This window comes from Crinia signifera, chromosome 3 (assembly GCF_055691185.1).
Source record: "Crinia signifera chromosome 3, ASM5569118v1, whole genome shotgun sequence".
Taxonomy (NCBI): Eukaryota; Metazoa; Chordata; class Amphibia; order Anura; family Myobatrachidae; genus Crinia; species Crinia signifera.
In genome coordinates, this window is record NC_139219.1 from 12,480,670 (window position 1) to 12,501,589 (window position 20,920).

Below are 20,920 nucleotides of genomic sequence, written 5' to 3' on the forward strand. Positions count from 1 at the left end.
CAGAAGAATGAGGACAAAGAGGTGTATCTTAGACAGAAGGAGGCTAAGAAGGTAATCAGATGTGCAAAAGCACAGGCTGAGGAGAAAATGGCCCAGTCAGTGGGTAAAGGGGGGAAAACTTTTTTAGGTATATAAGTGAAAGGAGAAAAACAAAAAGTGGAATAATAAGACTAAAGACAGAGAGTGGAAGTTTTCTTGAGGGGGACAATGAAATAGCAGATACTATTAATAATTATTTCTGCTCAGTATTCACTGCTGAAAGAGAGGGGAAGGGGCCACAGTTAAGTTACAAGTATAGTCAGAAAACTGAGGGAGAAACAAGTACAGTTACAGAGGAGAAAGTCCTCACAGAACTCTCAAAACTGAAAGGGGATAAATCAATGGGGCCAGATGGGATACATCCAAGGATACTAAAAGAGCTTAAAGGGGAGCTGGTAAAACCAATAACAGAATTATTCAACCAGTCACTAGCTACTGGAGTAATCCCAGAGGACTGGAAAACAGCGAATGTAGTCCCACTGCACAAAAGTGGAAGCAAGGAAGAGGTAAGCAACTATCAACCAGTGAGCCTTACATCAGTAGTAGGGAAATTGATGGAAACACTCTTAAAACAAAGAGTTGTAGAATATCTCAAAACCAGCAATTTACAGGATCCAAAACAGCATGGGTTTACTGGGGGAAGATCATGTCAAACAAATCTTATTGACTTTTTTGACTGGGTGACTAAAGTAATAGATCAAGGTGGGGCTGTAGTTGTAGCTTATCTAGACTTTAGTAAGGCTTTTGACACCGTCCCACATCGCAGACTGTTAAATAAACTTGAAAGCTTGGGATTGGATTCTAAGATAGTTGAATGGATAGGAGCATGGTTGCAGGACAGAAAACAGAGAGTTGTAGTAAACGGAGTACAGTCAAAGGAGGGAAAGGTTACAAGTGGAGTACCCCAGGGATCTGTACTTGGACCAGTGCTTTTTAATATCTTTATTGGTGATATTGCAAATGGAATTGAGAGAAAAATGTGCCTTTTTGCAGATGACACAAAGGTATGCAAAGGGGTAGACACACCAGGAGGGGTAAAACAAATGATTGATGATCTAGGTAGATTAGAGGAATGGTCAAGAGCATGGCAACTACAGTTTAGTGCCAAAAAATGCAAAATCATGCACTTGGGTTGCAAAAATCCAAAGACTAAATATAGTATAAATGGCACTATAATGGAAACTACTGAGGAAGAAAGGGATCTAGGTGTCACTATTTCAGGGGACTTAAAGGCAGGGAGGCAATGTAACAAAGCAATGAAGAAGGCAAGTCAGATGCTTGGTTGCATAGGGAGAGGTATCAGCGGTAGACAGAAAGAAGTAATAATGCCACTGTATAGGTCATTGGTACGACTTCATCTAGAGTATTGTGTTCAGTTGTGGAGGCCATATCTCTAGAAGGATATAAATACATTAGAGACTTTACAAAGAAGGGCAACTAAAATGGTGCATGGCCTACATCACAAACGTACCAGGAAAGACTAAAAGATCTTAATATGTATACTTTAGAGCAGAGAAGGGAAAGGGGGGACATGATAGAAACTTTCAAATAAATCAGGGTTTTAACAAGGTGCAGGTGGGAGACATTCTTCACAGGAAGAGGAGCAGCAGAACACGAGGACATGCACTGAGACTAGAGGGAGGAAGATTCAGGAGAAATCTGAGGAATAATTACTTCACAGAAAGAGTAGTAGATAAGTGGAATAGCTTCCCATCAGAGGTGGTAGAGGCAAATACAGTAGTACAATTTAAGCATGCTTGGGATAGGTTTATTGATATCCTTACAAAAAAATAAGGATCAAATATGGTTTGAGGTAACGTGTTTAAAAAAGGGGCAGACTAGATGGGCCAAGTGGTTCTTATCTGCCGTCACATTCTATGTTTCCCACCAGAGCTTTCTTATTATAGGGCATGCCCAAAAGATGTGATTAATAATGCCTATTTCCAAGCAATTCCTCCACCAGAACTTCCACTGGGATGGCTAAATTTGGTGAAGTTTAGCAGGGGAATATATAACTCCGGGGAAGCAAAATTAAGTACAAACCTGGACTGTATTGCAGTCCCTAGTTTGTCTACTCAATCTCGACTGTCCTTGGAGGCCCCTGTTACTCTGGAAGAGGTGGATAGCCCAATAACAAGGCCCTGGGAGTGGATGGCCTCCCTATTGAAATGTACAAAACCCATTAAGTTCTTTGCCCAGAAACTCCTTGCTCTATGTATCTCTCTATTGAAGGGTGGTCCTCAACCTTCTTTTATGACACAAGCTTTGATGGTGCTTTTACCCAAACCGGGCAAGGAACCTTTGTCCCCTGTCCCCTTATCATCCCATTTTATTATTGTCCACTGACATTAAAATTTTGCAAAGCTACTGGTTCTTCACGCTTGAACTAGTGCACTCAGTCCAGACAGGCTTTATGCCCTGAAGGTCTGCCACCATGAACCTTAGACATTTATTTACGTACCTTCAGTGGGCTTATGCCCGTATTTGTGGGAGGTTTTATCCAAATTTTGATAAGCCCAAACTTTATTGCTTATCCCTACTTATGCTTCCTTTGGACCTGCTGCTAGGGTAACTATTAATGGATTTACTACTGACTCTCTGTCTCTGGGAAGGGGGACTAGACAGGGGTGCCCTCTCTACCCTTTGCTTTTTGCCCTAGCCACAGAGCCACTGGCTTGCTGCATACGTGCCTCATCTGCAGTGTGGGGTTTTATGGTAGGGAACAAGGAGGAAATGATAGTACTATATGCGAATGACATGATTCTATATCTTTCTTATATGACCTCTTCTCTACCTTCACTTTTCAATGTGGTGGAAGATTTTGTGGCAATGTCCTAGAGTGGTTGCCTTCTGGGACTGCCAGTATTGCCAGTACGTGTATTTCTGTTCCTCTTATGTTCCCCGTGTGTGTATCTTTGGTTTAGAATTGGAGGACTCTCTTTCTTTACGATTCTGTTGATAACTTACATTAGCCAGCGTGTGTATTGCACGTTCTTGGAAACTCAAACTTAATATTGTTTTTAAAAAAGTTACCTCTCAACAAGATGATCACTGTTATTTTCCTTTGCTGCAGAGCAGTTAAAAAACATCATTTCAACTTAATGGAGCAGAACCAATGTCTAATTATTTTCTAGAGTATAGAAATGTTGTTCCTACAGACTAAGAGAAGAGAACTACAATTAGTTGAGTGCCCGCCAAGTTCTAGGAGGCTAGTGTTTTAGTATTTTATAGCCTTCAAAATTGTGTTACGCAGATGAATTCCCTAGGATCCACTTACTTATGTAAAATCTGTCTTAAAGATATGAATATTACAACCAGAAGGCAAGAGAACAACAATAAAATATGAAAACTTTATAAATGACATTTTATCAAATTAACCCTGGAACACTAACATTAAATAAAAAATAACGTTATCATTAATGAATGGTCTCAGAGACCCAACTATTTCGACTAGTGGTTCCCAACCTGGAGTACATGTACCCCTTGTGGTATGCTGCAGACTGGTTGGGGGTACTTGAAAATATTATTGGTAATAAAATAATGGCGGAAGAAGAGGAAGATGTCTCCTAATGGTGGATGAAGTCTCCCATTGCCGTGAAGATGAACCAAGTTGCATAATTTCTGGATTTACGGTTCCATCTCCATCAGCCTCAATGTCTCCTTGTGCTTTTGCCAGACCAGCAATCCACTGGTAGCCACCTGCACTGCCCTCAGATATCAGCGTTCATCTGCCCCATGCTGACATGGGTGGAGGAAGCAGAGGCATTTATCCTACGGGTGTTAGCGGGAATCCCAGAGACAGTACACAGCCAGGGATGCAGTTGAAATCCCGGCGGTCAAAATGCCACCCATAGACGGAAAATAAATTAGTGTGCTGAGCGTAGCGAGGCACCGGGCTCGCTGCGTGGCGAGCGCAGCGAGCCCACAAGGGGGGGGGGGGGGGTGATCCACGTACCCCCTTGTCGGGATTTCGTCGTCGGGATTTTGACCACCAGGGATTTCGGGCGCCGGGTTTTCAAATCAATCCCCACAGCCAGTGGCCAGACACAGAGGCACTTGATTCCAGAGCGTACACTACTCCTCCACTATGCCTTAATATAAGGACACACACACTGCTCACTTTCACTCCACTCGGAAGTACTGTGGATATTTCAAATTGAGAGGAGGGGTACTCATATTTGAAAATTCTAATCAAGGAGTACGGGAAAGGTTGGAAACTGCTGATCTAGACCCTCACTGTTTGGACACTAATCAATGAATATTTATTCTAATAACTACATGTATAAAAACTCAAGGGAATTATCCAGAGGTAACTTAAAAAATTAGACTTTTTTTGTTGCAAAAGGTAACAGAGCACAACTGGTCAAATGGACCCACTTCTACTTTGGTGCTGTTATATCGGGTTTTTCAGTTGTAGGAATGATGTCTTTTCCAGAGTGCGTTGTAGATCGCAAAAAAAACACCTTTTGGCCACTTCGGATGAGCCAAAACCAGGGTCAGTTTGTCATAAAAGCAGAATACGGATAACCACATTATCACCAACAATGGGTCTGTGAGAGCCGACTTCTCTTTATCAGCGAAACTGTCAACAGTCCCAAAAAGTTTATATTATGGCGGATAACTTGTTACGTATTTAAAAATCGTTAATGATAGTTTGGTACTTGTGTACTAGCACGGCGCCCATCGCAGACCATAAGGCATGCGATGGTATGCGATGCGACACGATTGGCACCCGATGGTATACAATTTAAAATTGTATTCCATTGTATATGGCATACAATGCCATACAATGCGATGCAATTTTAAATTGTATAAGCACCCTAATGGGGGCTTACAATGTTAAATGCACCCCCACTATGAACGTGAACCCGAAGTGTGGCGAGCGCAGCGAACCAACGAGGGGCGGCGGTACGCGTCCTACGACCTTTTCATACCCCCACTATCCACGTCAGCGTGGAGTTGAATTTATATAGTGTGGCGAGCGCAGCGAGCCTGAAGCGAGGGGACGCAGAATACATGTAAAGTAATACACGTCCCCTAGCGGGGCTCGCCTCGCTGCGCTCGCCACACTATATAAAATCAACTCCACGCCGACGTGGATAGTGGGGGTATGAAAAGATCGGAGGATGCGTACCGCCTCCACTCGCCACGCTTCAGGTTCACGTTCATAGTGGGGGTGGCGTAGGGGTGCATTGAACATTGTAAGCCCCCATTAGGGTGCTTATACAATTAAACATCGTATAGGGGGCTTATACAATTTTAAATCGCATCAGGTGTATACCATGCAATGCGATTATATGTTTTGCGACGAAATATCGTGGGCGCCGTGCTAGTACACAAGTACCGATAGTTTTTGTTTTATTTACAAATGTGAAACTTGTTCTGGCATAATGTTCCAGGGTTAAGGATAATGTGACAGGCATTGCATTGACCAGGTAAAATTCAAACAGCAGGATTATATCTCCTCCAGAGGTTAGGTCACTCACAAGGATAAAGAGCAGTTCACAGCAGGTACCAGGTTAGAGCATCACAGTCCATGATCGGACATATAATATTGGTTAACAGTCCAATAGCTTCTTATGTAGCCTCAGAACACCCAGCTTATTACCTGGCCAGCTTATTCAGCATCCGAAGACCTTTACCTGTCTACATGCAGCATTATTTTGCCCTGTATGCATGGGGTGACTGGAGCTTTGTGCTGAGCAATCTAGCCTTGCTCAGATCGCTAAGCACACATTCTCTATTAAGAACACGGGCAGTGACAGATCACTCAGCACACAACTCTGGTGCAGCGCTGTGCGCGGAGCGATCTGTCACTGCCAGTGTTCTCAATAGAGAGAACATGGGCAATGACTAGATTTATACTCCTTTGACCACATGTTGTGGGTTCACAGTAACAATTTCCACATGTAACAATCTTCTCTAACTGAATACGTCTTTCATGGCAATTTGGCTAATTGAATATCCCTAAAGGTCTTTGCAATCATCTACAGTCAGTAAAAAAATATTCTCTTCTGACACCAGCCAATGATTGCCATCACTTGTCTCACCTGTTTAATTTGTCCCTCTCACGAACATTTCCATGTGGCACCAAATACAGTAGGAGTCAATATCTTCTATTCTCAAGAAAACCTTCTCACCTACACACTATTCCTCTACTCACTGGGGTCCCTTGTGTCTCTTTACTTGGCACTCTGCTCTTCTCTGTTTACTATGCAAATTATGTTAGTTATAGGCTTTGAAATCTGAAAATAATGGTGGGTGGGGAAACTTGTTTATAAATATTTGAGCTTTGCAGTTTAAAATTATGAGTATAAATTATGGAAATAAAAGTATATAATGAAAATATATTAGTGGTACCTGTGGAAAAAAAACTTTGGTTAGTGCCAATGTTTACACCCTTTCAGTGAAGGAGTTTTGAGTTTTGTAAAATAAGTCAGTCCGGTGGTACTATCCCTATCTTACCCTATGCTCCTTTTGATCTTGTCCTGGCTGCTTTGGTCTCTGTGGGCTGTGAGGGCTTCCAAGCGCAGGACGGCTGAACCCCGTTTGCACGTGGCAGCCGCTGCGCCGATGCTCCGTCTTCGCCGTGACTTAAAACTTCCCACTACAAAATAAATCTTCCTTCTCTTCAGCAGCTGTAGTATGGTCCACTGCTAGATCCAGTTATCTGCAAGTCTCCACTGGTTTCTGCCTAGTTCATTCATTTCCTTGCATGCTGAAGCTGGTATTTAGCCCAAGGAACAACTTCAGGCTGCTGGTCAGAAAATCCTGTTTGCATGGAATTCCTTCCAGCAATCGCCGCTTCCCTGACACCGCCCCACGGGCACCCGGGGGAGTGCTCACTCTTCACGACACCCGCCTCCTTATGCTTTCCGGTACCTTCAGCCCAACAGCACCGCAGCACCCAGAACCACCGACACCAGGGAGACCGTCAGTCAGCAGCAGGAGGAGCAGCGCTCTCCCCCCCCCCCCCCCCCAACGAATTCTATAACTAAAAATACAGGAGCTGCTTAAACTTAAAGCGCAAGACCACACAAACTTCCATATCTTCTCTGTTTACGCCTCTCCTCTTTGTGTACTGATACACTCTAGTGGCCTCCACTGACACATCGGACTAAACTCAAAAACAACCTTTGCTTCCCCAACCTTCTCCTTTGGGAGTGTTTTCCCATTTTTTTTTAAAGCGGCAATTAATTACATGGCCAAATCAACTTAGTGTAAATGATTGCCGCTTTGAAGAAATGGGAACACTCTTCCAAAAACTCTCACTTTCTGATTCTCACATCCTATCACATTCGGCCCACGGTCTCTGCTGTATTCACTCCCGCTAGACTTTTTTTATTTATATGACTTTTAATGCTGACAGTTGAGTGCTGCAGGGTTTATGGCAAATAAATAGAATTGTACATGTTTATATTTTCCTTCTGTTGTCTTCTTCCTCCAGGTTATATCCTCCCTTCGCCTTTTTTGGAAACCTAACAAACCAATGTGCCAATATGACGCGGAGACAAATGAATGACTCAAAGTAAGTACAAGTGAGTCACTATAATTTTCTTTCACAAAAAAAACTACAAGACAAATACCAAAAATAAAAGTACACATCAGATCATTGGGCACAAAGCACCCATAAGTCTTCAAGTTTCCCGCATAACAAACGTCTACCTGCTGGACATCGTGTTGTCCCTATCCCTCCTACTGTATGTCATTGTTAGGTCTGTAAATGCAGCAGAATGTAATGGTGGTGTAAGATTCTAACACTACCTTTCTCCCAGTATTTATTTTTGGCGATTCACATGTTTATCTCGACCCATCTCCCCTCTAAAGAGGGGCGATTGCGCTGGTCACAACCAAGGTAGCGCTTGTCACAACCAAGGTAGGCTGGGATTAGGAGTGTAAAACTATTAAACCCAACCAAAAAAGCTGGTAATAACCCGAAAAATGCAGTTTGAGCGCCCATACAGGTTACTTTTGGCACATTTCAGTACAGGGCGCTGCAGCTGAAATGTGAAGGGTAAGGGTTTCTTTTATCACTAGAAAGTATTGTGCACTACAATTAAAAGTGAAGCGCTACAATATACTACCTTAAACTTGTTTTTAATTTCATTTCTTTTAAAAATGGGCTGCCCAAAATCATTTGGCTTTAGAGCACCGATTCCTAAAAGTTTTCTTGCAACACTAACTGCATTCCTTTTGGGTTCTTTTTAGTTACCAAGTATACTTTTTAGTGTGCCTTAATATGAGCAAGTCCAGCTGCTAATCGTTTATGGTCTTTGGAAGCAATATAAGTCTGAGTTTGATAGAACTATAAAGACACCAGGGACTTCACTGGTAGAGATGGAATACGTTTTGCAGTTAGGAACAGCGGTATCCGGACTATTTGTCTACAACAAGAAGATAGACAGACATTAGGTCAACACCATTAGTTCGACAACTCAATAGGTCGTCATGCTTTTATGTCGACATACCATTAGGTCAACATGTCATTAGGTCGACACTGCCATTAGTTCGACAGTCAAAAGGTCGACATGTTTTTTTCACGTTTTTTTGAGCCGACAGGCGGTATTTCATGCCCTACCATCCACTAGGGCGTGGAGTTAGATTATAATAGTGTGCCCGAAGCATTGCAGGTTCAGCGGCCGGGTGTGGAATAGTGGCCCAACAGTCGGGATTCCGACAGTAAGTCTACAGACATCGGGATCCTGACTGCCAAAACACCGGGGCAAGAGCACCGAAGCCCCTTGGTGGCTCGCCACAGGTTATATTCTCCCTCTATGGGACCACACTGCTGCCAGTTCCTGGACACACACACACCTATGTGCAGCGGCGGCTGGGAGCTTGTAGCGCTATTTGTCGGGCAGCTGCTGAATTATGAAAACATTTTGAAAAAAATGGTCGGTGCTGATTGGCTGAGCGTGTCCGGCCAGTCTTTTCAGTACTGCATGTTTTCAAATTCAACAGTGCTTCCTGCCCCGTTGCCTGTTAAATAGCACTACCAACTCCCAGCAGCTGCTGCCCGTATCTCCGATGCCAGCCAGCCACCCATCGCTGCAAGGGAGCGTGCCCTGAGATCCAGAGATGCTGCATCAGTGGGGGACAGAGACCGGCGGCTTCCCCGCACCATAGCCAACAACAACAAGCCGGGTCAGTAGCTTTCACACCAGCCAGTAACCAGGGCTGGCCGTGGGAGAAACCCTGCTAGCTAGAAGGGTTGAAATCCTGTCAATTTTCCTGGGAATTTGGCCCGGGAACCTTTCACAACCAACTGGCTGGTGTGAAAGGGGTATTACTGGTCTGCCCCAATACAGACTCACCCCTACAACCCATTATAAATGCAGCTGCGAGGCTAATCCTCCTCGCCAGACATTCATCTTCTGCAAACCTTTTGTCAGTCCTTCCATTGGCTACCTGTATTCTACCTTATTCAACATAGAATACTTTTGTATTTTGCGTTCGGCCTATTTCTGCCCATGCTAATCAGGTAATTTTTTCCCCAGTTTTCTCACATGTGGAAAAACTGAACATAAATCAGAACATTCTGTCTGTCCAGATCATTTATAGGCACCACTAGAAACATTTTTAAAGGTTATGTAGCATCCAAGGGAATGATATAAAATAAAGTGTCAATTTAGCAAAGGTTCCAGGAATCCAACAAATGGTTTAAAACCGTTATTTAAAAGAGAAAAAAAGTTCCAAAAATTAAGTTCTTTCCCAATGGCATACTTACAGGCCCAACACTATATGGCTGAGTGCTTTCCTCAGAAGATTACAATAACCTGTTAGACAATTTACTTTTAAAGGAAAACTCTGTGCATTATTAATTCCTATCTATACCCCTCTGTGTTAGGAGACCGTACTAATAGGTTTTTTAAAATGGATGGACCAGTCCCCATCTCAGTTTTAAAACACTACTGAAATAATACTAAAAACATTTGAATTATCCATTAAATTAGTCTCAGCAACATCCTACTCTTAAATATATTTCATAAAACATACCTATCGCTACATCGCCGATACTTAATGGGAATGTTAACAAATCATTCATGTCCCAGATGTGGAACTCAAAGGGCAGAATTGTTCCACTGCTTATGGGGATACCCAATAAGATGATGATATTGGATCCAGATTTAGGGCTACATTACTCAACATTTGGTCAATTTCATACCGATGACCCCTTAATGGGCGATGTTTGGTATTACCCCAGAGGGAATTCAAATAGCACAGGGATTTAGGAAATTATACTCATACTGTAATAATATCTGCAGCTGCTAAAAAATGTATTCTCCAGTGGATACAAACCACAACCCCCCCATTTATCACTCTTTGACAAAATCTTTTAATATCTTCAGTATAGAGTGGCTTGAAACTTTGTTACAAAAAGAGAAATTTGTTGAGAATGTTTGAGACATGGGAGAGCTATAGAGAAACTTGATCCGAACCTCTAAAAAAGCAGATACTGTATGGAAGGGTTTTAAAAATACATTGTGGTATGAAATGAAACACGAGTGTTTACACAAGATCCTCCAATATCGCTTACTATTATATGGTCTATAGTTACACCGACTCTACTGATGATATAACCCCTTTGTCAAGGAAGAGTGGTGGAGTGGGCACGGATCTGGCATGTCTTTTATTTTTATGATTTTTCCTTAATATATTGTATCAGATAATTGTAATGAAAGACACTACTACAAAATGTACAATGGAACTTGATTCTTTTTATTACATTATAAGCATTGTAATACTCATATATTGTTTTAGGTACACAAATATTGCATTTTGGTTTTAAATTTATATCATGCTTCAATAAGATAAAGTTTTGAAAAAAAACCTTAAAAATAAAAATAAAAACAAAAGCAAATCTCTGCATTGTCTATAAAGATGTGTTTTTTTTTTCTTTTACAGTGCTGAAGCGAATAGGGACTACGAAATCTTGTGTCAGCCTAGAACACTTCAGTGCAATCCGGCGCCTGATGCCTTCAACCCTTGTGAAGATATCATGGGATATAATTTCCTCCGCATACTGATCTGGTTTATTAGTGTTCTAGCTATAGCAGGGAATGCTGTGGTCCTGTTGGTCCTGCTGACGAGTCATTACAAACTCACTGTTCCCCGATTCCTAATGTGCAACCTGTCCTTTGCCGATTTCTGCATGGGCATCTACTTGCTGCTAATCGCATCGGTCGACTCCAAGACGAAGAGCCAGTATTACAACCACGCCATTGACTGGCAAACAGGGAGCGGCTGCAGCGCAGCGGGCTTCTTCACTGTGTTTGCAAGCGAACTGTCCGTCTACACGCTGACTATTATCACCCTCGAGCGTTGGCACACAATAACCTACGCCATGCAACTTGACCGGAAGCTCCGGCTGAGGCACGCCGTTCTCATTATGCTGGGAGGGTGGATATTTTCACTGCTCATCGCTCTTCTGCCGCTTGTCGGAGTTAGCAATTACATTAAAGTCAGCATATGCCTACCGATGGACATCGAAACACCCCTTTCTCAAGCATATATAATCCTCATCTTGGTGCTCAATGTCCTAGCCTTCATCATTATATGTGCCTGTTACATTAAAATCTATATCGCTGTCCAAAATCCAGAACTCACGCCAACTAACAAGGATACAAAAATAGCCAAAAAGATGGCCGTGCTCATCTTTACCGACTTCACATGTATGGCGCCCATATCGTTCTTTGCCATTTCAGCAGCCTTCAAAGTTCCGCTCATCACAGTGACCAATTCAAAAATCTTGCTGGTTCTGTTCTACCCGGTGAACTCCTGTGCCAACCCGTTTCTCTACGCGATTTTTACCAAAGCTTTTCGGAGGGATTTCTTCTTGCTCATGAGCAAATTTGGTTGTTGCAAGCTCCAAGCAGAACTTTATAGAGTGAACAACTTTAACACCTATACCTCCAACTGCAAAACGGACAGCTTATATACGGGATCAAAGACCACCACGAGGGCTGATCAGCCTCTAACCACCTTCGCTTGCCACTATTTGAGTGTCAACGATAAGCCAGTATGCATAGACAGTTAGGAGTAACTTTACTACTAAGATGGGAGTTCTATTGAAGATGGGAATTTGCCCATAGCAACCAATCAGCTTCTATTTTCTTTTAGAAGGTGCTAAATAAACAAGTAGAATCTTATTGGTTGCCATGGGCAACGTTCTATCTTTAGTGGAACTCCCATCTTAGTTTATTTACTCCTTAGAGCTCCCACTTACTTGCGATACTTATTTAAAAAAAAAAAAAAAAAAAAAAGATTTGAGAGAGGGGGTCTGTGTAAATATGTAAATTTATTTATGTATGTATGAGACTTTTAATTGTTGTAAACTTGTATTTTTGTATTAAAGCTTTTTAAACAAGCAGATGAGTATCTGATGATGGGTTCGGTGCAGCGACTGAAAGTTCTGCTAAAAAAGAATAAAGTATAACAAAAAAAAAAAAAAATTGTGTTTTAAAAAGATCCCGATATAAACAGGGAGTTTTATCTCAAGTATAACTTTGTAGAAAATAAAATACATAGTCACATACCACAGGAGCTAGGCAGCCTGGGCACACTTTTTTTCACCGACGGGGTACACAGTCTAATTGATGCGCTCTTTTTCTTTATAAAAATACCTGATCACTATAGGGGAGATTTATATTTAAAAAGAGTCTTAGGGGGGTATTCAATCTGCGATTCCAACTGTTGTAACATCCCAACAGTCAGAATAACAGGCAGTTTTCTTTATGCTCGACGGGAACTCGACAGTCTGAATTCAATTTTGTCGGAAAGTCTGACGTTTGGCATTAACATCCCCGGGTTGTTAAAAAATTCGACAATCCACGACTGTTTCTGACAAAACAGATTCAACTTGTTTTAAAACCTTCAATGCTGTCGGAAACTGCAGCATTGAACAGGCGGGGGCTGCAACATTTTTTTTAGCACATGCCTTTTCCCTTTTTTTTGTGTGGTCGAAATGGCATGTGCAAAAACGGGCGCAAAACCACATTTCACTTTTTATTTTGCCGATACACGTTTTTCGCTAATGCTGGATTTTTCACCCAGGCAAAATATCAGCACTGGAATTGAATAGGTGAATCGAATTCACCTGCGGAAAATTTAGGCCAGGGTTGAATATCCCCTAAATCCTTGAAAATACTGTTTTCTTTCCTTCTTTCCAGACATAGGATGTTACAGATCTCTACCAACAAAGTTTGATTAATTCAAAACAACAATACAGAGAAACGCATTTTTTGGGTTAAACTTTTTAATTGCGCAAAGTTGCCAACGAAAAAATTCATAGATATAATATTATAATTTAAACTTAATTTTGACAAAGGACTACACTGAATAGAATAGGCAGTATCACGTACTTCAGGATGCCTTACAGGCAGTTCATACCAGCTTTTAAATAATTTCACTGCCTTATAGGAAAATAAAGGACAACTTTCAATAATAAATAACTTATGACGCAACAAATGAAAAATCTTTTCACTGTCAAAGGGGGGATGCTGCTAGTTTTGGAAGCACATGGAACTGCTAAACTTCTCCGCAACAACTGCACCTGCGACACTTGGTAACGTATGACTGGCTGTGGGAAACCAGCGCTTCTGAAGCTTCTTACGCTCCAAGATGACAAGAAACGGGTAGAACAAATGTTAATTTCAAAAATAAAATGTAGCCGTTGACAAAACAGTTTGGCTTCTTCCAGAACAGGAGAAACATATATTGATCGCACTTCCAGCCTACGCGCCAACACCAACGACTTCGGTGTCTTTTTAAATACATTCAGCATTTTCAAATAAAACAGTATTTAATTTCCAGATATCATTCACACTGGAGGAAAACAAAAACATGTATTCGATGCAAAAAAATACAGCGGGCATCAACAATACATAGTGCCAGCCCCGGGCACCCAACTTACAATGAACAAAAATATATTACTGGACCAAAGCACGGAAGCGGATCTCCTTCCAAAGCAAACTCGGCCTCACCATTCCGCTTCTCCAATAGCTTTCGAAAAAATATAGTCTTTTCCTCCGAAGCACATGACGCCATCTTTTAAGTAGAACTTCCACTTGTTTTTACTGCGGTGGATCTGACAAAACAAATAATAGTAAAAATAAAAGGACATTGTATTGAAATGTGTTCTATGTTCGTCACTGCTGAGATTAAAAAAATTAATGATACTCCCTTCCCTTAGATAAATTAGCGCCTCATGATTTGGTGGGTCGCGGCATAGCACACATACAATGTGTCATTCGGTCGACGCAAGCAAGAGGCCAACAGGAGTTTTTCGCTTTTTTTGTGTCAATGTCAACCCCCGAGTATGTGGGACCCCCTAATTAATGTACGGACTCGCTCGCCGTTATTCAAACCAGGTGCCTCGCTGCGTTGATCGGCACCATTCCCAATCAGAGTACACGTAGATGGAAAACTATGAAAAAGTTTTTAAAAAAATACAAAAATTCCCCAAAAAAACCTTATGTCGAAGTTTCATGTGTCGACCTTTTCCATGTTGACAGTGTGCATGCTAACCTTGACATGTGGCCAAATGCAGTAAGCTTCAAAAAGTGATAAAGTGGAGAGTGGTAAACTACAAGCCAATAACCTCCTAACTGCCATGTTACAGGCTGGGTTTGAAAGAGGACAGGTAGGAGCTGAGTGGCTGGTTGTTTGTCAATCTCCACTTTATCACTTTTTGAATCTTAGTGCACCTGGCCCAGGGTCGGGTGAGGACTTATGCGTGCTCCTGATGCGCAGCGGAGTGGACGGCTTTCCATAGAGTTCTGCTATGAAAATTCATCCACCCTGGGGGAAAATAGTCGCTAAATGGACAAATAACGCTCAGTGTGTACGCACCGAGCGTGTGTCAGCCCAGTCATTTTCTCCATCATTGGTGTCTATACATCTCTTGTACACTTAAACTGTAAATGTTTTCCTAACTAGTGATCTGTATGAGTAAATAAATAAATAAATATAAGGTGACGGAGGACGTTGTGCTGTCTCCATGCACATACAGTATATTACATAAAATACATGCATATTTCTTGGATTTATCGGTTTACTTTTGGTACTATTTTTTATAGATGTGTATTTTTATGTGAATTCATAAATTACCCTTTAACTGGCAGTGGGGCAGATGTATTAAGCCTGGAGATAAAGTGACAGGAGATAGTTCATTGACTGGTGCGTTAATTCCTTTCACTTTAATGTAGGGTACACACCAGGACGACAAGGGTACGATCCCATCAATCTAGATCCAATTCCAACCAATTGTATGTAGATTGCATGTTGATTGTGCCCTTTTCTGTCCTGCTCCGATCCCGATCGGATGTGCGGCCCCGCGCGTCGATCAGTCGTTATTCAGAACCTACCTGCAGCTAGTAGGATCTGGAAACGACCATACACCCGGGTGCGGGTCGCGATCGCATAGGAACCCGCTCACGATGCACATCATGACCGGGCCGTGCACTCTGCGTGATTGTGTCGAACGAGACAGTGATGATCCGCTCACTATGTGCATCGTAAGCGGGTCGTCCTGGTGTGTACCGGGCATAACTCCAGTTTATCTCCTCTCCAGGCTTAATACATCTGCCCCAATATGTGTAATAGAAATACATTCTATAAATGAATTATGTTACAAAGGTTCACGTATTTATTTAATTTGTATCAAAGCACGGTGTGATAAGATACTATCACCCAGTCAAAGAGATCAAAAACTTTTGTACACTTATAACATAACACAATTAACGGACTTCACAGATCGGTCATTGGGACGACTCATATTAGGATGACATGCACTGGGTTGACCACAGAAGGTCGACACGGTTTAGGCCAGCAGATGAAATAGGTCCGACATGGCTAAGGTCGAGACAAGCAGGTTGAAAATCAAAAGGTTGGCATGAGATTTTCATTTTTTTTATCCCAAATATCGACACAGTCAACATGGACATGTATGGCTGTATATACCTTGTCGTATTGGCACACTATGACGTTGTCCGTATCAAACATGTCTGGAACTTCTTGTTCGCTCACGTCATCCCCCGAATTTAAAGGATCCTGTAAGAAGTTCAACGGTCAACACCACTGTGGATCATTGCAGCCTTAAAGGACTCTTCTTATGACATGAATGCATCAAACACAACCCCTATGCGACAGTAGCAGTTAGCCAATTCACGGTATCTGCTAATTACTGGACGACCACTAATGTGTCAATACATTTCCTGTTGTGGAGGCTCCTGGTGCATTCATCGAAACATCATTAGGGATATACAGTAACTGCCATTCATAGCCGACGAAGGGCAGCTGAAGACACTTTTACCGTTCTTCAGAAAGCAAAAACAATGTATGTCTATAGATTTTGGTATTATCATTACAATCGTTCCAAAAATGTAGAACTATGAAAATTGTCTTTAACTGTATCACTAGAACGTGGTGGGTCTTCCTTACTTAGAACTCAAATCCTACAATGTGGAATTGAACTCGGCCGAGGAGTTATTATCTGTGAATTACATAAAGCTTGTGGAATAAAAAAAAAACTGCAGCAAAACTAGAGGACATCTGAATAGTAAGTATACATTTTCTTTTCAGAGTGAAGGCTAGAGAAATCATATAATGGTGAGTGACTATCGAACGATTTCTCCTCCGTGCGTGCGCATGCAAGTGGATGCATACGCTAGTGCGCGAATTCGCTCGGCGGGGAAGGGGGGGCGTGCGCTCGGTGGTTCGGCGTTTACTATTATGTAATTCCGTGTTTGCGGCTGTATGATATTGCATGTGCATGGTGGGCAGAGGTTTGGTCAGTCACTTACTGCAAATAAGTGGCCGGGCCTCTAGAACTCAACCATAGAATCCCTGCCAGAAACCAGCCGTTTATGTGACAGCTTCAAGCTCGGGTGAGGACTTAGAGGCCATGGAGAGAAATACTAAACACTCAGGAAGCGGGCGGAGGCAACAATTCCGCACAGACTTACAGTATCCAACACATCTGAATCGATGACATTAATTGATTCCTAAAGATGTGTCAGCATAACAGGAATTCACTACAAAGCATTGACGAGCAGAACAGAGCACCAATCTACTACTGGAAATTAGCATCTTACTAACCCTTTTGAGTGCCAACGTCACTGTGCGAGATCCTCAAAATACACATTTAAAATCAAGTAAAGTTTAGTTAAATATTGCACTCAAAAAAAGAGCAGTCACTGTGAGCGGGTGCCGGACGGGATCCTGACAGGCATTTACCCGACGTCGGGATCCCAGTGCGTACCCATATTAAGTCTGTGCAGGTTTTTATACTTATTTAGATTATTATGTTTAGAAGACCAAATTCTCCTGCATATTTTATCTGTCATTACATATTATGGAAGCCACGGCCCCTCTCGTAAAGTAAGTCTCCAAATAATGGTGTACAGGTTCCGCCAACTTACAAGACATCATGAAATGTGCTGAATTACTAAGTGTAGAGTTTACAACTATAAACTATTAGCTCAGACTTTCTATACTGAAAAAAGTAAAAGATAATCATATATATATATATATATATATATATATATATATATTATATATATATATATATATATCCAGTACAGGGAGGGCCATCTCCATTAATGAACATGCAATAGTTATTCCTTAAGTGTTGTTTACGCGTACCTCTTCAATGATGTCAATCTCAGGGTCTTCGTCATCGCTGCTATTGCTAGTTGAATCGTTTGACCCAGAATCGTCCTCCTCTAGAACTTTAAGGTCCTCTGTATCAATAATCCCCAGGAACTCATTCTCATCCACCTCCTTCACAGCTCCTAGCTCTTCATCAGAGGAGGTGTCTGCCGTCCCATCAACCTGAATTATATCGCTGTCACTGAGAGAGGCCAGCTTATCCCCAGTAGGCACCTAGGAGAACAAACACAACATACGCTTGGTGCACCATATCGAATCACTTCTTTTAGTTGTTCAATCGCATTATACAATAAACACATTGCATTTGACAAATATAAAAGCTAAAATGCAGAGTTCACGATTATCCTGACTTTCCAATGTAAAGGAAATACAAAATATATGTCTTTGATTTAACCAATGATAAAGTGGTTCTAGTACAGGAAATAAAAACCTAAAACTATAAACCAACATGATAACGTTACCAAATCAGGTAATGTCTAAGCCAGGGCTGGGCAACACCGGCCCTCCAGATGTTGATGAACTACACATCCCAGGATGCTTTGCATTAGTTTTGCTATGTGGCAATGCTGAAACTGATGCAAGGCATGCTGGGATGTGTAGTTCACTAAATCTGGAGGGCCGGTGTTGCCCAGCCCTGGTCTAGGCCAACATTGACAAAAGCATAAGATTGACATGAAAAGGTCAACATGAGTTTCTCAGGGGTTTGTGGATGTCAATGTTGACATCCGAGCTCGTGGATCCCAAATTAGTATTAATACAAATAATAATAATATATATATATATATATATATATATATAAAATATATATATATATATATATATATATATATATATATATATATATATATATATATATATATATATATATATATATATATATATATATATATATACACATACATGCATACATACAGTACATACATACATACACATACTGTATATATCACAAAAAAATATCAAGTCGACTGTTTCATTTGTCGATCATTGTCACTTTGACCGTTTGCGTATGTTGGGATTTTACATGTTGACCTTTCGACTGTGAACCCAGAAATGATCAACTTACAGTATCATCCAGATCCCACGAAATCTGCTATGTAATACAATCTATGGTCACATCGATATATAGCTGGCACAATTTATCCACCACCATCATCATCATCATCCTCTACAAACATTAGGAAGAAATGCATTGCACCGCAATTACTCTAAGTTGGGTGGTGGTTGGGTTTTCTCCAACACAAGTTTAAAGAGGACATATAAGCACCAGGTGGTCTAGGAATCCGCTGAGATCAGATGCCGTACATGAATATACAGAAATTAAACTTCTTAAATCAGATTTAGGATCAATGCAGATCTAGTTCTTTTTTTTTTACACATTCAATTTTTATTAAGAGAAATGTCGTCCAAACAGACAGTTTTTTAAGGGGGGGGGGGGGGGGGGAAGGGGTACAGAAAAAAGAGAAAGGAGGGGCTGGGGGGGGAGAGATAAATGATACGGTATTGCCAACATAGTTGTAAAAGTTTACACATGAAAAGACACTCTCAAAGATATGGGCAAATGACACATAAAAAACAAACAAAAACAACACATGCCAGTATTTGAACCAATAAAGATGCTGTCCAACACAGGAGCAAAAAGGTATATTACATGATAACATGAACCACTACCGCTTGGTCCTGGAGATGGATCTAAGAGACAAGGATAAACAAGTCCAGGGCATCGCTAACCAGATTGGAACGGCCCGCCTCATCAAAGTAGGAGGACCAGCCAAACCACTTCATATGTATTGAGTTTGGGGCACTGGAATAACTAGCCCCTGTGGTTTCGAACATGTAATGTTTATGAACCTTCTTGAGGATGGAGTCTATACTTGGGGTTGCGTCCGACTTCCATAGCTTAGCTATGACAGCTTTTGTCGCAATCAACACATGTCCAACAATGTATTTGTCAGCTGTAGACAGAGAGGAGGGAAAATGTGGAGCAATGCCAGAGCCGGGTCTAATGAAATAGGACGTTTTAATATGGAGTTTAACCTCAGAAACACCTCCGCCCAGAGAGGCCGTAGCTCAGGACATTCCCAAAATATGTGGAAAAGATTTCCCACGTGTCCACACTTCCTCCAACATAAATTTGAAACCGTCGGCCAGATCTTATGGAGCCTATCTGGGGTGAAATAAGCCCTGTGAATAATTTTAAAAAACATCGCAGAATGGTGTAAACAACGAGAAATCTTAAAGCAAGACTCAAATATAACATCCCATTCCTCCTCTGAGAGTGACTTGTTCAGATCCCTTTCCTAACTCAGCTGGGGAGCGGTTTTAACGCTATCCTGGAGGAAGAGAAGGTAAGAATACCACCCTGAAATTCCTCCTCTATGGGAGGGAGCACTTACTAAACTTTTGAGGCTAGGTGGGAAATAGTTCTTTTTTCCAATCTAGTTTTTGTGTATCTAGTTTCCATCACTCCACACCCCTTTATGGAATAATAGGTTAACTTGTTTTGCTGATTGTCAAAGAGAGGGATTAGAATGGTGGCTGACGCAGTGGAAGTAGGCTTATGTGCCACCCGGAACACTGAAACTGGTGTAATAACAGATTTTAAATAAATATTGTTAGTTTGATAGCAAAGAAAAGCAATTCCAGCAACCTTTAAAGAATACTATAGTCTTGATGGTTTAAAATAGGATTAAGGCTTTGAGGTAGTTGATACTGCAAACATAATTTACAGGAGGACTTGCCCTTTAGCCTAAGTTTCTGGCTTCTTAACCATATACACAGGCCCCAGTCATTATAAAAAAAATACTTTATTACGCCACCTGCTCAGGGCGTCTAAGGCAGTGATTCCAGTACATTGGAAGTCCAATATTACCCCCTCCATGTCAGAAAGGTGTGGACGGACAGACCACTTTGGATGACCTTATTTCCGCTCTGGATTTCAATAATCCAGCTTTCACCATTACCTGGTTGCCCAGGCTACAAAGAACCAGACCACTACAAAACATTACAGTAATTCATAAAAATAAAATTTAAATGGACAAATTTCAGGAAAGTGATTGTTGGTTTGGGGCTTGTGGCGTCCTCTTCTCCCTTCTCGCTTTAGTATCGTCCAGCCTCTTCTTCATCTTTCTTCTTTTCTCTTTCTTATCTGTTAAATAAGATCCATATTTGCACCAGACTTTCAGGTGCCAGTTTATCTCATGTCATTGTTTGA

At 41.5% G+C, this 20,920-nt stretch overlaps 2 protein-coding genes across 3 annotated transcripts in view; one reads left to right on the forward strand and one right to left on the reverse strand.

Moving 5' to 3' along the window:
- The window catches only part of LHCGR (luteinizing hormone/choriogonadotropin receptor), a 132,267-nt gene extending 119,860 nt beyond the window's left edge, over window positions 1–12,407 (forward strand). For both annotated transcript variants that reach the window (XM_083175275.1, XM_083175274.1), the window contains 2 exons: window positions 7,487–7,567; window positions 10,945–12,407. In XM_083175275.1, coding sequence (XP_083031401.1) covers window positions 7,487–7,567; window positions 10,945–12,076 — 1,213 coding nt within the window. In that variant the 3' untranslated portion in view covers window positions 12,077–12,407. The remainder of the gene's footprint in view (window positions 1–7,486; window positions 7,568–10,944) is intronic.
- An 867-nt stretch (window positions 12,408–13,274) lies between these two features.
- Window positions 13,275–20,920, reverse strand: part of GTF2A1L (general transcription factor IIA subunit 1 like) — a 58,583-nt gene continuing 50,937 nt past the window's right edge. Inside the window, exons 7-9 of the mRNA XM_083175276.1 lie at window positions 17,683–17,922; window positions 16,000–16,089; window positions 13,275–14,125 (exon numbers count right to left, since the gene is read on the reverse strand). Of these exons, the coding sequence (XP_083031402.1) occupies window positions 14,018–14,125; window positions 16,000–16,089; window positions 17,683–17,922 (438 nt within the window). The 3' untranslated portion in view covers window positions 13,275–14,017. The remainder of the gene's footprint in view (window positions 14,126–15,999; window positions 16,090–17,682; window positions 17,923–20,920) is intronic.